General features: G+C 39.0%; 1 protein-coding gene across 3 annotated transcripts in view; it reads right to left on the bottom strand.

Moving 5' to 3' along the window:
- The window catches only part of GNAL (G protein subunit alpha L), a 201,640-nt gene that overhangs the window by 52,550 nt on the left and 126,678 nt on the right, over positions 1 to 22,412 (bottom strand). For all 3 annotated transcript variants that reach the window (XM_074576599.1, XM_074576600.1, XM_074576601.1), the window contains one exon: positions 8,660 to 8,757. In XM_074576599.1, coding sequence (XP_074432700.1) covers positions 8,660 to 8,757 — 98 coding nt within the window. The remainder of the gene's footprint in view (positions 1 to 8,659; positions 8,758 to 22,412) is intronic.

Here is a 22,412-nt window from a genome sequence, read left to right on the forward strand (position 1 = left end):
AAGGAAACTAGAAATGTTTAATAAAACATATTAAAAAGAGTCAGTGTACTTTCATGCATTTGTCATAACTCTTCTTGGTCTTTAGACTTTATAACTACCTTAAATTGAGGTTAAAGAATATTTTATGTTTTTCTGCCTTACATTTTCAACTTTTCTGTTTGTTCAAAAACTGCAGAAAATGGACCGTCGTGCACTCACAAGAGTGTGGGAAAATGTATGGTTTAATTTTATGTTAGGCGTTGCTTAAAGGTTAAGGCTGCTTAAAGGCTTCTCCAACGGTAACCAGTTAATAGGAAAAAATATTTGTCGTATTAATTTTTAAAAGACAGAGAGGGTACTGTGTTTATAAAACTAGCTTCTCTCTTGTTTTTAATTGAGAAATATTGTCTTCTCTAGGTATGGAAAGTATTTGTGAAGTGAAGCGGCTAGAACAGGAGGGTACCTGCCCGTATGCCATACTGGCTATTTGCAAATGATATTTTCATACCACTGCTTCCTCCAAACTGGAAATAAAAAGGCATTTTCGGGGTTTCTACAGCTGCTGCTTCTTCTATATTTTTGTACTTCTAACTACTAGTACTATAACATCATGGTCACATTTTCATTACCGAAATTAAGATAGAATTGGTTAAGCCTAATGATTTTTTTCGTAACTGAGGGCAAAAAGGGAAAAACAAAAAAAAAGTCACTGCATCAGATGAAAACGTTATTTCAGAGAATTCCCAGTGCATATTTTAAGAAACCACAATTCTGCCTCTCAAGAGTGTGGTCTACGAGTTAGTAAACAGTGAAAAATTTAAGCATTACACACTGCAGAATGACTTTTGTCCTATCTGGCAAACACTTCTGTTTAGAAGACTCATCAGTAAGGCTAAAGTAATTACTTTGTAATAATAATGTCTCTCTCTTTTTTTTTCTATCATTAAATAACAATTTACTTATTGGTTAAGGCTTATACTTTAAATCTAGTTAAGTGTAGAAAACCTGTTCATGAATTAATCAACTAACTTATGTAATGAATTTTTAAAGTTTAAAAGTGATACTGCATGATAGATCTTAAAAAGAAAAATGAAGAAACGTCATCCTCATAGTTGAGATATGAACCAGAACAGAATTTTCGATGGAAGAAAATAATGTTATTTTCCCATACCACCATAAAAATTTAGTTACAAGAGGAACAAAACGTTTATAATTAATACTTTTTCTCATTTTTCTAAGTAAAATGTATTTTTCTTCTATTTAATAAGCAGTTACCAAGTTTAAAAAGAATCACTGCTTTTAAAAATAATATTCTCTAGCTTATAATCAGTATGTTTACCTTAATTTATCACACATACATCCACATTTCACCATCCATTATGATGAAACAGATTTTATTAAAGACAAAAAGTGAAGATGGAAAGAGGGTTCGGAGTTGTTTCACACCTTCTGGCTCCAGTCTGACAGTAAAATGCATGTTTCAAACATGAATCCGAAGCCACGGTCATACTACGTAACATTTGAAAACGAATGTTACAGCCATGTATAAGGATTTCAGAAAGGTTTAGACCATGATTCTTTGATCATGTCTTTCCTTCTCCCTACTGTTTGACCCACTCCTTCCCACTCTTCCTCATTCCCTTCCTTTCCACAACAAAACTGTGATTTCAGCAGCTGTATTTCATGGGCCTGCTTCCCTTTCAATGAGCCACCTCACTTTCTCGGGCACGCACAAAGAAATACCAAGGTGTCTTCAAAGTACACCGTGAACAGAGAAAGCACCAATAGGGCTTTGCAAACCTGAGGGTGGACATGTCACGCTCCAAGACGGATGTCTGCACAAAGCCACTTGAATGTCTTCCCTCTCCGTTTCTGTTTTCTCTACGCAGGCATAATGGTCCTAACAAGAACCAAGTCTGGTACTGGGACTGTTAGCAGGCAGGCGGCGTGTTTTCGGAGCAACGGGACATCAAAATCTTTCCAAACGCAGAGTGTGTCATATGCTGTAGCACTCCCAGGTGGTTTGACAAAGCCAGCAGATTTAAAGGAAATAGTTTTGGATTTTGTCTCAAATGATGTCACAACACGCAGATACCACACTGCTCCTCCAGGGACAAAATGAAAGACTTAAAGTTCCTTAACATTTTTTCCCTAAGTGGTGCAGATACTCTGATTACTGATCTTTGTTACTTGTCAGTTTACATATAGATTGCTGGACTAATGATTTCACAGATAATATAATAATACATCTGCATAAACTAGAAAAGTCTCTTACTCAACAGGAACTGCGTTTGTATTCTCTGTTGCAGCTTCGTCACACTATATGCAAGCACACCCGGCGAGATTCTTTTGGCCTCTTACTGGTCATCTTCCTGGAGAACATACAGGATGAAGAAACTGCTCGTTTCCTTCGGCAACAGAGAATGGGGGTGCTATGGGGCTCCAGGCACCCAACTTTGGAGGGTCTCTGTTTTTCAGGTGTCTTTCAGTGACCTTTACTATCTGAATAACCCCTACACAACAGTTACTATGAAGAAACCTGGGACAAGGCCAAGAGCATACAAATCCAACTGAAGGCAACAATTCCATGCATCTCCTTTGACAAAGACATACAATATGGGATATATCAAAGATATCTGATGGGCTGCAACACTGAGTCACTAATTGATACGGCCAATTACCAGTGACAGATTTATGCAAAATATTAAGTGGTTTGTAGAATTTTTCAGCAAAATTTCAACTTGGATCTCAAGGGTGCCCAAGAGATTCTTTTTCTTCATGTTCCAATGTTCTTCAAATAGACGGAGCTGAACAGTGGATGCCAAGAGAGAGCCCATGAACAAGTACACAAAGCAGGGCATAATCCCTAGATTTAATGCTACATATGGTGGAAATTAGAAACCACACAAAAATGCTGAGATGATGGAAAGCACCCCCTTCCTACTCTTTAACGATAAAGAGGGGAAAAAAAGCAATTCTGCTATTCCACTACCAAAGCTGCGAAAGCTGAAGCCTCATACATTGTCAGAATAAAAAAACCTGCTTGATACCATCGAGATACCAGGAGTTATTACTGCACATGGCACTTTCAAATGAGACAGAATTAGGAATCAATAAAGACCTTGGCATTGAAAAGGTTAATACTGAGCACAAAGGCATTGCTGCAGGTGGCTTGGGTTCACTGACTGCTGTTGAGGTGGCACCGCAGGACGGACTTAGCTGCCACTGTGTCAATGCAGCCTGTGCGTGACCTGCCTCTGTGAGAGCTTTAGCAGAATCCAATTTGGAGTATGATACAGCCAATCTTCTAGGAAAATCCCTAGAAGCAGCAGTATTAAGTAACAAATCCTGAAGCCACACGAAGTGAAAGTACACGAATTGCACTAATGCTCATATTTATTTACAGTCATGCGTGTAGCCTGCGTACATACCAACACACCGAACCAAAGTCTCATGCTGGACAAAAGAAGCAGATAATGCCGAGGTAGGTTTTCTGACCTCAGCCCATACGAGGGAATTTAGGGATGACTATGCCCATGCTAGTAATTAAATCTTATGTCTAGGAGAGCACAAGATAAGTAAGAAATTTGCTTGGTTTCAAAAAGTGCTCCTGTCAAGAAAAAAAATTATCTGTTTTCTCACATCAGGAGTTGAATCTGTGGACAACACCACAAAGAACTTTTTTTTTATTACTCCACCTAATACCAGGATAGATGCCTCAGAAGTTGGCTGAAACCCTTCTCGAAGATAGAGTAACTGCAAAGAAAAAGCACTCGAGGTGTGTCTTTCCCATGTATATTAGCTCAAGTATAAAATCAATTTTCTTTGGCCAAGCTCACATCCCCTGTGTTTGCTTTCCTGAGAACTTGCATAATCAAGTTTTATTAGCCCAAATGTTTGCACAGAGACCAATTCAGGCCTTCACACTTAAGTCTATAAGAAGTGACATATTTTATCAGGGAAAGAAGACTGACAGACAAACTGGGATGAACCATTGGCTGAGGGCAGGGTTCCCTTAAACCTTTGGTTTACTTCCTACAGTGAGGAACTCAGTGAGCTGAAGTACAACGCTTCCAAGCTAGGGCCACCCATGAATGCATACACTGCTATTTTGTGTGAATGCAATGGGACAAAATTCAACTCTGGAACCTTCCAATAAATCTGACAGTATTTTTTTTTTTTTCCTAACAACGGTGCTTTGGATGTTCTTGTTTTGTCTTTTTTGTCCCTTTTCAAAAGTGCCTAGTTCTGCTTGTCTACTCTTCTCTCTATAATTATCACCTTTTCCCTGACAGCGTCTAAGGACTGTAAGTATCCCCTATCAACTAATTTTACCCAGTCAACTGAATAACTGACACGTGACTAACCAAAACTAAGGTAACTCAACTCTTACTTCACCAAAACAACGGATGGATGTCACCATACTGAGGGTGCCTGATATCCCCCATTTACAACTGACGTTCTGCCAAGGTCTTCAACTTCACTGCTGTCTGTGGGCACACCTGTTAGATCTCCACACAAGAAGTAACTCCAGTGGCTTTTCTAGGATGGCTGGTGCAGCCACCAATTAGCACATGGTTTGCAGCGAAGAAATTTGGTTTACAATACAGAAGCCATTTCACCAGCATTAGGGTGAGGTCAACCCACTCACATGTATAACACCTAACAGGTGGTTACAACCTATAACTCTACCTCATGGTATGCTATTAGTTAAAAGGAAATTTTATACCTCTCCATTGCTAAATATATTCATTTACTTAAATTTATGAAGTTTATAAAGACACATAATCAACTCATAATCAACTCATCAACTCTTTCTCTGTATCTTTTTTAAACTAAGGCCATCATACCTGGACCTGTATTTGTTTTGATCTGTTCTACATTCAAGGAAGTTTCCTTTGCAGTTCCCTTCCATGGGTACAATAAAATTTGGGCATTCAATATGTAGTATGAAGAAACTGAAATATGAAAAATGGAGTTGCATTCATCTTATAGGAAACTATTTAGCTTTTAGAAAACTATCCCAGAATTACAAGAAATTTGGTCTATTATTTATATACTAGACAGTTTAATGCCAAGACAGCACTAATTCACAATCTGAAAGTCCCTTATAGACCTAGAATTTGCTGAATATAAAGTATGTGAACATCGACATAATCACAGTAGTTCAAAATACATTACAATTAACTAAACTAAGGTGTAAGATTTACCATCATGAACAAAACCAACCTGCTGAAATCTAGATAAGTCAAATGGGGACGCAACTAAATAAAATCAACTTTTAAAATTAAATATATATTTTTTTTTAGTTAAACTTAAAATTGAACTTGAAATCTCGAAGAAATGTATGAAGGTCATTAAGGAAAAAATATGGTTGATGGCCATGCAATACTTCCCCCTCCAAGAGTTATATAAATATCTTTATAGTTAGTGATAACGAACAATTCAGATCTTTGCTTATGATACATTTACCACTGTCAGACCACAAGGTCTGACCTCCGTCTTGGTCACAGATTGGTATTTGTTATAAGTATCACATGATGTATGAACATGACACTTAGAAGAAGTGCAGATACATGGAGTGTAATGTAAGAATATTAAAGTGGTCTGACAAGCAGGCCCTCATCCTCATTTCCATGAAGGAACAGTACCCTGGTAATTTCAAAGGGCATTAAAGACCAGGGGAAAAGCAACTTCCAGGCCTAATGTAAATAAAACATTTGCCTTTGTGTCTTTCTACTACCTCTGTTTCCAGAAAAATATTTCTCCTGCAGTAATAAAAAAATTAGGTTAAGTTTTAAAAATACAGAAGCTCTGTACTGTAGCCAAATTAAACCATTCCAAAACACACTGTAGTTGTAACTCACTTAACAGTCATCAAGTTGGGCAGCTGACTTTATAATTTGCTAGTAATATTTTTCAGTATTTTAAGTCTACCGCACAACTTGTAATTCAATGATATTCTTAACACATGTTAGGATTTTTTTGGTTTTGCTTTGTTGTTGTTGTTTTTTTTTTTTTTTTTTTAAGCAGAGAAATTAGTGGTGACCTACTGATAAATGTTCTACCATCACTATCAAGTAAAAGATTAGGATTTAGCTGATGGTGTGGGATTCTTTCTCCCAAAGCCAGTGTAATGAAAACACTGCAGATGTTTCAAAAATCCCACAGTGAGCATGTGTATCAGAATTACACTCCTTCCCTTTTTTCCTTTACCAATTAAAGATGACCATGGACAGGTCCTGAGAGAAATGCCGTCCGCTCCTGCTGAGCCGGAAAGACAGCACCCTCACACAGGTCGTATTTTCTAAGTGCACATAAGAAAACGTATGTGCATATCAGAATTGTATTTCCAACCTAGTCTCACACACTCTTTCAGTTTCAAGGTGGACATGACCCCACCACTCTGAATAATATAAAATTATATTATTCATATATAATTTGTGGGGAAAATAACCCACTTCCAACGCAAGCACGGAAATGTTCTTCTGGCTAAAGGAACTACTGTTGTGCAATACGTAAATACATGTCTGCAGCAAAGACGCAGCAACTTTTCATTGACTCTGTTGGTACCATTTTAATTTACAAGGAATGATGGAGGGGCAGATAAAACTTGGGTGTATTTTTTGTATCTTCTTTCTGTCAAGATTGCACTTCCCCATTTTAAATCATCAATACCTGTGAGAAAAATGACCTGGCTACTCCTGAGTTTCAAGTCTCTGCTGTAAGACTGAAGGCTTGTACACATGGATAGGTCGCTTAGCTGTTGCATTTTCAGGTAGATCATGAAATGCAGAACACAGATACACTGAAGGGATATTTAGGTATCAAATACTATTTCATAAAGTGTCTTGAAGGTGAAGAATTATGCAAGTGTTGTATTTACTACTATAATAAATAATCTCAGAATAAAGAAAAAGTAAGCCAGTTAGACATGGAGAAAAGATACATAGAAAAAACCCCAATAATTTCCTTTAAGCTTTTAGGAAAAAACGTAGTAGGATTTAGTTTTATGTTTCATGACAGTGGACTTCATTCTAGATCCATTTTTTCCCCCATTTGTATTTTGGGTTTGGACATAACACAAGACTTAACACTTTTCTCTTTGTCAAAGCCTGTAAATAGGCATCATTTTTTTAAGGGAAAGCACAGTACCATTAACACTATAATTCAGTGTCTTCCTTTTTTTTGCCTGGTTCTTTCAGCAACGTTTTGCAAAGCAGGACTGGGAGACACATTGACCTTTACTGATCAGTAACGTAAGTCTTACGTTCATTTATTTTAATTCTATTTTCTTGGTCTGATGTCTTGTTTGAGTGTACTAAGAGTTATCAAAACCAGCCAGCCTGGACTTTCCAGCAAGCATAGCTCAGACCTGTACCATGGCGATGGTGGTGGGTGAGGGCAGAGGAGAAATCCACTGACGACAATTTAGGATGACATTCTATTTTTTTTGTGTACAACCACTGCTTTAATTTCTAGCCAAACTGGACTGTGAGTACATGCACAAGTTTTGGTAAATTCAGTCCCCTGAGGTCAAATGAGTTCCTTCCTACACATATGTAATTTTCCCTCGCTTCCATGTGCTGATGAATCATTACTGGATCCTTCTCTTTCCCAGAAATAATCTGGAAAAAGGGAAAAAAACTATGACCCACAGCACTGAAATTCCCCATTGTGGTAGAAGTGTGACAAGTCCTTTAGCAACATGGCCCATTTCCTCTGCTTTAGCCTCGGCACCGAGAGCAGAGAGGACAGAAAAACAAAACACTGAGCGCTACAACAGGCTTGTGGCGTTGCTGCTGACCATACCGCCAATTAGACAAATCGTAACACACTAGAGTGTGTTCTCTGAAAACCCGAAATCACATAGCAACTGTAAGAGTATACATTTTTGCAACAGCAGTTCACATGAAATGTATATTTTTGGTCAAAGTCTAATTCAGAGATGGGTTATTACCGAGGACAGCTGAGTTTTGTAGCCCTGGCATGTTAATGTACTATTTCGTGATTAATCTGTTTTCATCAATGTGCTACGTATTTAAGATTCGCACCTTCACAATCTACTACACCTCTCTTTTTAGAACATTTCAAATCAGATGAACCCATTTAAGGATTATGACTGTTACGCACACACGTACCGCTTCACTTGATGTATATGAAGGAGAATACCAAATGTACTACTATCTTTAAGTCAGTACTGCTTATCATTTTTCCCCCAGAAAATATATTAGTAAAGCAGGTATGCAACTCCTTGGGTAAGAATCTCCGAAGTGTTAATGGAATGTGAAAACACAGAGCAATTTCAGCGCTGTCTGGGCCTCAGAATTCAAAGAATGCATTTTCCTTAGATTGGCTCTACATTTTTTAAACTTAACAGTTTCAATTGAAATGATTTTATGTAAATCTATTTCAAATGGAATAAAGATATTTAAAATTATTTAATTTGATTTTTTTCACACCAGTCTTCATTAGCTGTTAAATATTTAGTTGTATACTAGTGGCAAACTATGATAAAACCATCCATTACTTTTCCTGTACATGCTCAGCCTATACAGAGAATGAAAATGTTAATTGCTGCATTACAAAACTCCCAGATCTTGCTAATAAAAATATATTTTCTAACTTGTTATAAATGATTACATTCTTGGCTATTAATTGCATAAAAACAAATACTTACTACTGTGCACAGTCAATCAGTTGATATTCGTTTGACCTCTCGAAGCATGCCTTTACACCTTCATCATCCCAGAGCTTTTTTGCATGTTCAAAGAATTCCTGAAAATTGGAAATAAGAAAACATTCCTCAGTCTTTTCAGTCCCCAGTCTGTATGTGTTGCTCCCTCCCTCCAACCTTCATGCTTTACACTTTTGCAGAATCACAGATTACCTTTAGAGAAGAAAAGCAAAAAACATTTATTAGCAAAATTGCAGTAAAATATACTGAACAGATGGCTGCTGACAGTTTCCAGTACATGATATGTAATCAAGACTGTCATCAAAATTCATACCAGTCCATACATAAAATTTACTGTAAATACTAATGTTACCCAGAAGCATGCAAACTTAATTTTTAACTGAATTTATGCTTCTGTCATGGAAAAGGTATAAAAGTGATGCAAAAAGCTGCTCAGCTTATAAACATTAGCTTCCCAGAGTAAGAACCAGTCTGTAACTTTAAAAAGATTGTGCAATTTTTCCTGAAAAACACAACTTTCCGCTGCTTGGTTATTTTCTCATGCAACATAATGATTTGATTGCAAGGCTTTCAGAGTTTTTGGTCAACACTGCTTCCTCCAAGCAGCCGCCTGGCACAACGTGCTTTTCCTAGCTGCTATCCCAAGCATCCCAATCCAGAAATATCTGCTGGCACGCTTATTTCAGAATTATTTGAAAGAGGAATCAAAGCTGTCCTTGGTGACGGTGAAGCCATAGCTCCATTGGATAAAACGGATGTTGTTTTTAATCCCTTAACACCTCAACATGGCTACTAAATCATCAGAGTCAGTCATAAATTTGCGAAACCTAACAAATTGCTTTTCCAGACTTCACTTTGGCTCTGTGTAAAACAGGTGTAATACCACTATTCGCTCCATAACCCTGTTTAAATGTGGTGTAAATATCTGAGTTCTGAAACTTCCTCAGATTGGTTGCCAGTCCCTCCCCACACCTTTTCAGGATTAAAAACTTCTCGCAAAAGACAGAGTTTGTAGCAAAAGATCTTGGCAGCACTGTAAATTCACTTTTACTGTGTGTGGGTTTCCCAGCCTTGCAGGCCACCCCTCTGAGGTGCCCCAGAAGGTGACACTGTGCCCCAGCAACTGCCTGTGACCCGCTGGCAACATTTTCAGGGAGAGGCAAAACACAAGTTTTTCAGAACAAACTAGTACCGAAAATTATTTAGTTGAGCTTTGAACGTGGCTACAGAGGTCTGAGTAACCCCAGAAACGCTTTTTTCCTTCAACTATATTGTGCACAAAGTAGAGAGAGAGAGAAAAAAAAATGCACTCATTAAGAAGTTTTCAAAAGTTTAGAGAAAAGGAGATGTTAAAGCAGGCGTGAAAAACCTTTGCAGAAAGTCTTGGGAGAGGAAGCAACACCAGAGATTGGCAGATGCTTATACTGCCCTTGGAATTTATTTCTTCACTGTCATGAGGACATGTTTATTTTGTCTTTGTTATTTTAACGACTTATGTAATGATTGTTTAAAACACTGCAGATCCACCTTTTGAAGTTACGCTACAGCTATTATAAACTCGCTGTTCCTACAGCAGAAGGAAAGCAAAAACAAGCTCAAGAAAGGACAAGATACCGAACTAAATAAGTAGAAGGAGAAAGCGGACACAAATAACAAAGAACTGGAAAAGTCAAAATGATAAATACCAGAAAACATGGAACATTCCTCAAACTCATGCTTGATTGATATTTAGGGCATCAGCTGAATGCATCTCACTCACTGGCATCTTTGTCCAGAGAAAGGCATTACCTTCTCAAGGGAAAGAGTGAGCTCTGGATCAGTGTCAGAGTCCCAAGGCAAAAGGACCCGTCTCTCCCACCCCCCTGTAGAGGTGCATGTCCAGCAGTGTACAACCTCAGCTCTCCCTCCCGCAGATGCTCGCTGCTGCAGGTGTGGGGGCCGAGCACGGTGTGCCCTCCCTTCCCTCCTTGCCATCGGCAGGCGGGAATTCCCACCCGCCTGGAAAATTATCTCTGAGGGGAACCTACAACTAATAAATGGCCCCATTGAGCCCCACACAGCCTACGGGAGGCGGATGGGAAGAGGAGAAGGATGCCAGCGTGAAAGCTTCCTTTCCTGAGCAGTGGGATAGATTGAGAGACGGATGCAGATGTAAATAAATAAGTAAATAAAAATAAAAAATCACACAGCTACAGCAGTTTCTAACTTCACTTCTGTTTTTACATCCTCTGTATAAGCTTTATTTACTCTTAAAAATCTCTTCTGGAAAAGAGGCAGTCTTTTCAGCTCAGCTTCTGAGACCCTACAAATATGTTATAAATACAGGGTTTCCATATTATACGCTTCAAATATTTCCACCTGACCATTATATCTCAAAGCAGTCTATTTAAAACGACTTCCAGACTTCTAGTCCAAAGCAAATCCTATAAAATGGAGCAAATATACTTTCCTCATTAAAATGTACCGATCTACTGCAGAGGAGTACACTTGCCTGCAAATTGCCTCCCACACAGCTACCCGATCCTTCTTTCCCAGGTGACTAAAGCTTTCCAGAAAAATCCTGCTTCACTTCAAGACACCAAGTACCATGATCCAACTTTTCACACTTGTTTTTAACCCCTTTCTTGTCTGCTCTAAGTTCTTCAGTATTTTTTCCCCTCCACTGATGAAGGCTACCATTGCACGCAGTCAAGCACATGGGAGGATCCTGCTCACACACGTCAAACACGTCTGGATCCAAACCTACTCTCCATCGCAGGACAACATCCAGAGAGCAGGTACCACGTTAGCTTCAATACCTGCAACCAAGCCCCCTTTGCCCAACCAGCCTTCCAGAAACTGCTCCCCGACGCACAATCCCCATGACTCATTCCTATAGACCCCAATGCTTCTCACCTTCTCCTCCCACCATGGTCACATAGAATCACAGAATAATTAATAAATTATACAGGAAGATGCGCTAAAACTTCTCAGTTAATGTTTCTGAGGAGTGGGGAACTACATATAAAACATTACTGTAGACCAGTACAACACAAATAAGGTTTTAAGAGTAAGTTGTGACCTTAGTAGCTTACATTCTGAGACCCTCACCTGGAATACTGTGTCCAGCTCTGAGGCCCCCAACATAAGAAGGACACGGTCCTGTTGGAGCAGGTACAGAGAAGGGCCACAAAAATGATCAGAGGGATGGAACACTTCTCCGATGAAGACAAGCCAAGAGAGTTGGGATTGTTCAGCCTGGAGAAGAGAAGGCTCCGGGGAGACCTTATAGCAGCCTTCCAGTATCTGAAAGGCACCTATAAGAAAGCTGGAGAGGGACTTCTTACAAGGGCATGTAGTGATAGGATGAGGGGTACTGGCTTCAAACTGGAAGGGGGGAGATTTAGATTAGATATTAGGAAGAAATTCTTCACTCTGAGGGTAGTGAGGCACTGGAACAGGTTGCCCAGGGAAGCTGTGGATGCCCCATCCCTGGAAGTGTTCAAGGCCAGGCTGGATGGGGCTTTGCGCAACCTGGTCTAGCGGGAGGTGTCCCTGCCCATGGCAGGGGGGTTGGAACTAGGTGATCTTTTTTAAGGCCTCTTCCAACTCAAACCATTTTACGATTCTACGGCCAAACTAAGATCTTCTTAAGGGTCTGACTTCTGGGAAGTGGCTATTCAGAAGTTCTTAAAAGTCACGAGCCAGGTTCTTTAAGAAACAGCAACTGGGACAGAAGAAAACAGGGACACAGAAAATCACTAGGAGCATCTGATGCACTTGGTCTGCAAGCACATGCAGCTGACCTCTATCGGATCAAAGTCACTGAAATCTACTAAAAATATTTAGTATACTGAAGTGAACCAGGAATTATGTACTATGCCTGAAAGCAGAAAAACACCCACATCATGACATGGCTATGAACACCAAACCAAACAGAGCTGTTTCATCCAAACTCTTCCTTAGGAACAGAGGCATACAAATATTTGCACCTATTAATATACATATAAAATAAAACCATTAAATATATTTTTGATGGAGCATTTTTATTAGAGCATTAGAGAAGTAAATGATAATGCCTCAGGTCTCATGAATTACAAGTACTTTTTACTTCACACACATTAATTCACATGAGCTACCTAAGAATTTATAGCGATCATTAAACCATACCCTACCAAAATTCTGATGTGATCTAAATGAAGATGTGGCACACGACATCTGAAATATTTACTAACATAAAATTATCTGGAAATTTTCCACTCTTCCTGAGACAATCCAAAGAACTCTGCCCCGCATTCCCGAGCTTCCTTTTCACTAGCAGATAGTTTTTGCTATACATAAATATTCCCACATCATCTAAAAATCATGAAGTGACATGAGCAGGTTATGATTCCTTTTTTTTTAAGCACAACATAAGTTAAGATGTACATAAACGTAGAAACATCCTGAGCTGGTATCACTGTTGTAAACAGTGTTGTATTTTTAATACATTTTAAAAAGGTCTTGTAGAAATATTTTTACTCACCTATTCCAAGGTAACAATTTTTGGTTGAAAAAAAGAGGAGGGAATATATTCCTACACAAAACATTCAGAGAAACCAATACAGATAACAAATGCAGATGCACTACAGCAAAGTCTCAAAACACTGTTTTTCAACTTTGTTCTACTAGAAGTTACAGCATGTTCTTGAACTTTAATTTTCCTTATTTTGGGAAGAAACTTATTTATTGGTAGGTTACCTTAGAAACCTCCTCCCCCTTATAACTCCTACAAAAAATTTTCGAGTAGATTAAAAAATGGACTTGTTTCACTTTTCAGCTGCCTAAATTAGGAATAAATATTAGTGATGATTAAACAATGACATATCTTCAATAACAAATCCTTATGTATTTTGGAAACAGAACTTTTCATCTAATTGCTTTACAAACCACAAAAGTTCACATTAGGTCAGGAATACAATTTTTATTCTATTAAGATTCCATTCTGTCTCCCTTCCAAGATGGAGCATACATTTAATAGCTATCCTGATGTCACCTTTCAGTCTCCCAGAAATTGGGATGTGGAAGACTCCACTGTATTTTTCTATTCTGCATATTTCTTCTGTTAATATATTGTAAACCTAGAAACAGCTGCTTAGATCAATGTGAAGTAAGATCGATCTCCCTCAAGCCAAAGTTCACGCTCTCACTCTCCTAAACTTCAGGACTACAAGACAATTTCTCATCTAAACCACAGATTAAACCTGTGTGATTAGCCTGACAACCATTTAAAGAAGTGGCAAACGTTACACATTTTCATAGTTCTGCCACTGGAGGTGTGAAATGAAGTCGTCACTTCTATTCTGAATTTCAGTTACTACTTCTTCTCTCATGTACTTAACCGAGCAAAAAAGTAAATCACACAATGCATTAAAAATTCCCACCCTACCACCTCCCAAAAATGACTGCGGCACAAGATGATCCACAGAATTCATGTGGGAAGGGAGGTAGGTGCCTCCCTACCGAGCGGGGTGTACCCGCCTTGTACCTCCCCATGCACAGGGCAGGGGGTTCATAGTGCCAGTCTCCCATCCACTCAACTACGGAAAAGTTTTGTGGAATAGAAGAGTGACAACTGATGGGTAACACCGTAATACCATAAGGATGACACCCAGTTGAGTCAAATTAAGGTTGCGTAGGCAAAGGACCTTCAGGGTTTCCTAATTGTGACATAGAATCATAGAATCACAGAATTGGCTGGAAGGGACTTTTCAGATCATCTAGTCCAAACATCAACCTAACACTGACAAAAACCATCACTAAACCATATATCTAAGCATTATGTCTACCCGTTTTTCAAATACCTCCAGGGATGGTGCCTCCACTCCTTCCCTGGGCAGCCTGTTCCAATGCTTAATAGCCTTTTCAGTGTAGAAATGTTTTCTAATATCCAGTCTAAACCTCCCCTGGCGCAACTTGAGGCTGTTTCCTCTTGTCCTATCGCCTGACATGTTTGACTCTGCAATCCAAACAATATCCTTTCAAGCAAGATCCTTTTCTGACCACATCTGAGGTCAAAACTGAACGGGATCCGTCCGCCTGCAGCCCAAGCTGCTGAGCGCAGCAGCGACAGCAAACAGTGGGATGCTGGGCTGTTCTGGGGGAGGATGGGCAGCAACATGGTCTGGGAGAGATGACTATGGGGAAGGACTCAAACCTAGCACTTTCTCCACTTCCCGGAGAGCTGTGAGGAAGCCCTTTTCCATGCAGTGCCTGGGGGATGACCAGAGGGACAGCATCCCGGGCAAAGGGAAGCCCTGCCGAGCTCCCCGTTTATGCTCCAGAAAGCCTGGTGGCCACTGAGAGTGTCTTGGGGGGTGGTGGGGGGAGTTGTGTTGCTGCTGCACCGGCTGCAACAGATGCCATAAATCCGAGTAGCGTATTGGTATTCTGTTGGGTTTTGTAGTATAAGCCATGTAAAGTAACAGAAGAATGGCAATTTTAAAAGGTATATATTTCAGCCAAGCAAAACCTGGAATTTAACTGGATAAAGCAAAAGCTACTTTTGTGGCTCCAGGACTGTCTTGCAAGCCTCTACAGTCTCTACTCACTGCAAACAGTTCTCAGATACTCAGATTAGGGCACCTTAAATTTGCGAGTTCCACTCCTGTATCCATTAGGTTCTGTTTTTCTCTTGATATTCACTTTCTTGTTAATTCAAGACTTCTGCATATGTAATTGGAGACAAATGTTCCCAACATTGCTGTTGTGACTGGATTCTGCTTTAAATTTAACTTTCTCTACACCACAACTGCTGAGAATGAAGGGGGAAAAAGCAATAGACAAAAATCTCTGCGTTTCTACACATAATGACCAATACAATCATTAGAGAGTTACAAATCTGGTCAAAGAAAGAAAATTGCTTTTCCCTGTGGAAGCTACTGACCCATCCCAGTACACTGGGTATTTCAACAGTCTACCATCATGCTCACCCCATATAAGCATCTCTGAATCTCCAGATAGGATGGTACTGCTATACACAGTAGTCTCTTAATCTCTCAAAGCCTTTAAATCACATATTATTATCTTTCTATAAGATATACATAGCAGCTGAACAGAATATAATCCAACAGCTAAGATTTTTAGCACGTAGTTAGGAATAAATCATCTGCTTTTTGTTTTAAGAATGTATAGTAATACTATAAATAACATAAAATAAAAGTGATAATGCAAATTTGCTGAATGAATAAACTTGAGGGAATAATACGTGGGGCTTCAGGGTGAATGATGAGAATAAAAAAAAGGTACTTTGCACTACACAACAAATCAGGTAGGCAGTAGGGAGATGAATTTAAGTCAAACAAACAACCTTTTATTGCAATTTTTTTGTATAGCATTTATTTTCCATTGCCTAGGCTTTTCTCTGCAATCCAAGACTCAGGGCCTTATAGGGGGGAAAAAAAAAAGAAAACTGAAAAAGAGCTGTTGCATAGGCAATCTTAATTTTGAGAGCCTGACTTGAAACTTGAATCTTAACCCAGTGTTTAACTGAAGTGGTTGTAAACTGATGTTACCAGAAACCCAGAATAGACAACGAGCGACAGTTTGCCCCAGCGCCTCCAATTATTCCAGGTTTGCTTGTGCCAAGTGTAGCAACTCATTTTCTATTAAAGATACTCTTCACCCGCAAACATCTACTGAATGCAACTGTAAACTGTGGAAACAAAAATTTTTAAATGGACTTAATGCAGAAATTATGGGGTAAAGTACCAGGTAAGACACCCAAGAGAGAAGGAAGCCTGCTTCAGTTACCTCTTCCACAAACAAGCACAGTCTCTTGATAATCAGCCTCTTGTTTATGAGACAGAAGTGTCCCCTATGGCTCAGCCAGCTCCACTTAATCCTTTATGAAATGTTCTGCCTAACAAGGGAGCTGTTTTGCTGTAGGTATACAAAATGCAGCTGCTCAAACTCCTAATGCCCACAACAAAGACAGGCAAACAGAGTTACAATTTAAAAACAAAAGCAGAATCCATGACTTGAATTTTTCCAACAGCAGTGGCATCAAAACCTTCATTAGCACCCAAGCAATTGCACGAGAAACACTGAAACATGTAGAAGTGGTCAACTGGCATGCAAGGATCATGCTTAACAGTTGGGTTCACATGTTTCTAAAGCACCAGCACTTATGGTAGATTAATTATACAGAAACCTTTAGGAAAAGTACAACCTCCACCCCCTGCAAGGTATTTTCTGTTGTAATTTGTGGGTGTGCAATAATCAATGCAATTACTTTGCTACCTAGTGACTCATTCTGATAGGCAAAGCAGCAGTTTGGCCTCTAACCCTCCTCCGAAACCTAACTTTGGATCTATCAAAGAGAGTTACAGAATAATACATCCAGAACTACCTTTTCTCCCTGTTCATTGGACGTGTTTTGCCTTTTTTTAGGCTGGAGGCAACAGCCTTGAAGCACGATCAGCCTGCACCAAGCGTAACCTCAGTTCATTAGAACCGAAGATGGGAGGATGGTAAATACCACCTTCACAGAACAGACTTGTGTTGGGGCATCTTATGTTCCAAGAAAACAAAATTAGTTTATTAACTCCTAGGAGAATCTTATCCAACTTGGAAGCGTAAGGAAAGAAGCGGGGGAAACAAACAGCATTTATAAAGGTATAAAAGCACCATTTTCACAAAGCTACCACATGCCACCGCATCTAGACAGAATGCATGAATTGCGCAGCTCGTTGACAGCATTCAAAAACCAGGAGTGCAACCAGCACAGTACATTCTATGTCCCTTTCTTGAACTATTTTTGTGACTTACTTTTAAGCTCTTACTCTACACTACATTTCCAAGAAGTGTGTACAGTTAAGGTATCAGCCTGATTGCTTTAGCAGTTCTATTTCTGCCCGCTAAAAACATGTTCCATCTGCCATCTTATTTTATAGAAATCAACAAGTTCACTTTTGTGGACTACAGAACTCATCTACAAAGTCTGAGAAATATATTAATACATTTTTCAAACTCATATGTGTCAAACACTAAAAAAAGGCCTGAAAGTTCTTTAGATCATACTAGCAAAACCAAAAAAACCCAAGATTTTGTGCTTTCACAATATTTTGGGGCCAGAGCTGTGGATAGGCTAGGCTTTTGAGATAAAAATGCATTATAAGTCAAAGAGCAGTCCCATGTTTTTTCTTCGCTACTTATCAAATAGTGACTTTTCTTCTGAGCTACACAATGAAGCTTTTATCATACTTAAAACCAAACCCTCTGATTCAATCTTCTAGTTTCCATTTTAACTGTGTATTTCAACTTTCAGTCTGCCATCACAAATCCTTGAATGCTGCTGCCTACCTGCTATTTTGAGGGGGCTATAAAGCTCTCTACTAAGGAAAGTAGGAGAAATAATTTAAGCAAATTACTTGGTGTACGTAGTGCCTAAAAAACATGTTGTGCCGAGGATGCAAAACTCAGGCACATTCTTTTCCTTGAAGGTATTTTGGTTTTGTCTATGTTAGGACTTCTCCCTGAACGCACATAAGGCACTTCATTTAAAAATAAAAACCTCTCAAATTATGTGTGAAAGTAATTACAAGTGTGTTACACAATCCTGCAACATTGCTGTCCTTTGCATTTCTGCAGCACTTGTGAAAAGAAAAAGGTTAAGTATTGTTATAATTCCCTCAAGGAGAACTGTTATGGGGACAACAGATGATGACAAAGCATAAGATAAATCTGCAAGTGCTGATCAACATACAAAACTTGACGGTACTGACTAAATGTAAGAATCAGAAATATCTCATAACTTAACAAAATCTGGCAGCAGTTGGTAGCAGGTATCCCAGTGATCAAGACACTGATTACACAGTTGTCTTTGTAGAGCACTGAACGTTCAAGCTGGAAAAGTTACTGAAAAACACATAATTCGGGTGTCACCTGTACTGGGAGATGTTTGCTTGCCGTTTGTTTATTAAAAGCAACAATGGCACTGCAAAAGCGTACAGATTCTGTATGTCAAAATTTGAATCTTTATCTAATTAGGCAAGACTAGGCAGAGCAGAGCCCATTCAAAGTCGAGGATGGCAAATCAACCCACAGCAGTTTTGTTACTGCTTCTGCTTCTGCAACCATTTAACTCCTGGGCCTCTGTGTAACAGACTGCAATGAACATCATACTTCATTTTCATATAAGTCAGTACAACGTCCAGTCAGTGAATACGTACAAACCACTCTGCGATCCCCGGTGAAGGGACTGTTAGGGAAGTAAGAAGTATGGCTCCAAGACACGTCTTATAAATTGGTAAACTGCAGGCATTTCAGGGCAGGAAATATTATCAAGACTTTTTTTTTTTTTAATCAAAACACAAGCCAATAATAATACCACTGTACATGCTGTAACATGACAGAGCGGATCTGTCATAATTCCCTATGGTTTTAAATCCTGAGTAGTATTGTATCAGATCATGTTTTTATAAGCTGTATAGTAAAGCAGTAATTTTTTCCATGCCACAATGCACTTTGGCACAAATCAGTAGAAAAAAATTGAGATCCTCTGGGTGGATTATTATTTCACTGAGCAGTGAAAGTCATGCAGTTAATTCTGGCCCGCTGCTTTGAAGACATAAAGCTAAATGTGCACTTTGTCACTTTTTGATGATGAGAACTTGACCCCCTTTTGCGAGTTACTCCTGACGTGCTCTCAACCCTTCTTACATGGCTGCCTTGGTCCTCATTACTCAGATGGTGGGGACACCCCCAACCAAGTCAGACAGGTGGAGTAGAAAGCTGAGGGACACGGCTCTCCCCTGTCCCCATGCAGCTCTCCTCTGTCCCCAGGCAGCTCTCCTGCCCCTGCCCATAGGGAACCCCTGTCGCTTCTGTAAACACAATTTCATAGTGAAGACAACCATCGAGCGAGCTGAAAAAACACAAGCCTGCAGTTTAAAATTCTTACAGTACGTGAAGTTTCTACTGCTCACAGCTTCAACTGTTTTCCTTAAACAAGATTTGAAGGTCATACATCAAGGAACTATTTCATGCTCTAGTATGCACTTTATTATTTGTAAGTGATTTCCTACCAGACAAGTGGTTTGCAAGGACCGAGAACTCTCATTTCCTTTTATAGATTTGATTCGGAAATAAATGCTGGCAACACCATGTGACTATCAGGCAGCATCCACAACTTAAGCAACTCTCACAATTAAATCAGAAAGTAATGGAAAAGTCAACCCGCTGCTGCCAGATCCATTTAGCCTCCTCCTCCTCTGCACAAGTTTTATCTAAATTCTTCGACCTTATCTCTCTTCTTTGACACTTTTTCCTGTCCTCATCCATGTGCAAAAACCGGATTAGCCTCAACACAGTAACTTATTCATTCTGAAATATTTATAATAGTAGGAAAAGGAAACACAAGTCTTTATTATATCTCTGTGACTAAACTAAATTGAGTTTCAGCAAACAAATTTCTGGAAATTAACAACCACAAATGTAGATATAAGTATATGAATAAAGATTCCAAGGGAAAAAAAAATTGTGCTTTCTATCTGACGGCTGTTGCCTTTAAGAGCTATTCTGGGAAACGACTGTGGATACAACTGCAGGAACTAGAACTTTTGATTATCTGAAAGTAATATACTTTAAAGGAATCCCATCGTTTGAAGGCATGAGCTCACAACTTTTATAGACGCAGAACTACTGCATCTTATTTTTTGGTAAGACTAAGGTGTCTTAATAAAGCTCTGAAAAGTAACACAGATTCTTAAGTATATATCGGCCACATTTTATATAACTTTCAGCATTCTCCTAGTGCCAGCCCCCATGAACCTAGTGCTGATGAGCCCCAGAAATCAACCTTTTCAGACTAATTCAGAAGAAATTTAGCCAGTGACTTCAGAAAAGTAAGATTTTAATTCCTAGTGTTCGGTTCTTAATTTCTATGCTGCAAAGTATGTAATTTTGAAGAACTGAGGTAATAACATTCTATTATGTATAATATAGAAAGAATGTATGTACAGTAACAAATGAAACTGCTGAGGCATCAGAACCTAAGTATTTTTTATTAGCCCATAAATATTCTCGCAACACAGAAACTGCCTAGAAGTCAACAGAAATCTGTTTCTGTAGGAATAGAAACCTTTATTTTTATGAGTATAGATGACCAGAGACAATGAACACCTTGTGGATGGGAAATTCTGTTGGAATTTCAGATCTGGAAGTTGTTAAGGGGGTCCAGTTTATTGGGATGCAGATGTTTCCAGGGCACGTGAAAAAGCTACTTTATATAGCCTAAGCTAGCTTCTTCCCTTTCTTCCCAGTCTCTTATTTACTATTTGCTGCAGGATTATTTCTCACTTCAAATGTAATCTAACATGAAAGCTGCTGATCAATATTGTAAACAGATGATTAGTGTCTTGTGACTGCCAAAGAACTGTTAATGAATCTCAATACATGATGTTGAAGCAGGGACATGAGATAAAATAATTGAATTGAGTGAAATAATAAAACCAGGTAATTCCTTCAGTTTAAAAGCCAAATATTGCCAGAGCTCCTTAAACAGAGAGAAATTATTCATGCTCATCTCAGAAATGGTATGAAATACATTTCTTTGGTTTAATTAAAATCAAACCACCACCAACTGAAGTATTGCCTACTGAAGAACTAGTGAGTTTGAAGTCATTGATATTGGACACCCCCAACCTGCAGCAACTGAGGTGAGACCACCAAGCAAGTCCCGAAGGAGCATCCCTGCACCTTCTCTCCCAGCTTCCTTCAGATACTACTTGTGCCATAGAGCCTGTCCAAGCCACCACAGGGGTCATCAGCAATCTCCACGCAAGATGGCTGGTTGCACGTGAACAAAAACGAGCTACTGAACGTTATACCTAGCAGAAGAAAAATGTGAACTAACTTAATTCAACTGTATCTGGAGAGAAAACCTCAGATAGATACGTGCAAACTGTGAGCAAGGCCTTCAGACAAGGACTTCTGTTGCCTTCTGTTACAAAACTCAACCAACCGCCTCTACAATGAAACAGAGAAATAACATCTTCCAGCAACAATCACATGAAATTTCTAGGGAAACTCCATTCCACAGATAGTTTTGTCAGATCTCTTGCTTCCTGTGAAATGACTGAAAGAGAAGATAAGGCTGTATAGAGATTATTCCCGACTTTTTAAATACCTCCTTGAAGGATACGAGGAGCAGGTACATTGTAGAGTATAGCTTTTAACCAAACATAAACTTTTGAAAACAGAAGGTAGTAAAATCACCAGTAGTTACTTTTAATTAAACAAACAAACAAACACACCTCAAACCTCTCTTCCTCTCTATGTGCTCACTGATCCACTGGTTATTGATCCATAGCTTTTTTTCATTTTCCAAGTTGAAATGGATTTCACTAGTGAGGGAAAGAGCCGCCTTCATTATTGTCATCAAAGGCATTTTTTGCAGTTAAACCAGAAAATGTATGTAAATACCAGAAGGGAAATTCTTTATCAGTTGTAGCAAGTCAAACCTTGACACTGTGAAATAGTTCAATATATCTGGAGAATATCTAGATTTAAAGCAAACAATAAATATTTAAGTATAAAAAGGAAAAGCTGTTTTATTTCCAGAAAAAGCAAGAAAATATATTGACTTGGAGAACTCGAGAGTCCAACCAGTTCTTCAATCAGTCTTGCTGGGTGTAGGACACCTTTGGTCAAACATAAACGCTTTCCTCATATGCAGTTGTTTTTGTTTGCAAGTTGTGGCTTTCTTATCTACCTT

The sequence above is a fragment of the Larus michahellis genome, chromosome 2 (genome assembly GCF_964199755.1).
Source record: "Larus michahellis chromosome 2, bLarMic1.1, whole genome shotgun sequence".
Classification (NCBI taxonomy): domain Eukaryota; kingdom Metazoa; phylum Chordata; class Aves; order Charadriiformes; family Laridae; genus Larus; species Larus michahellis.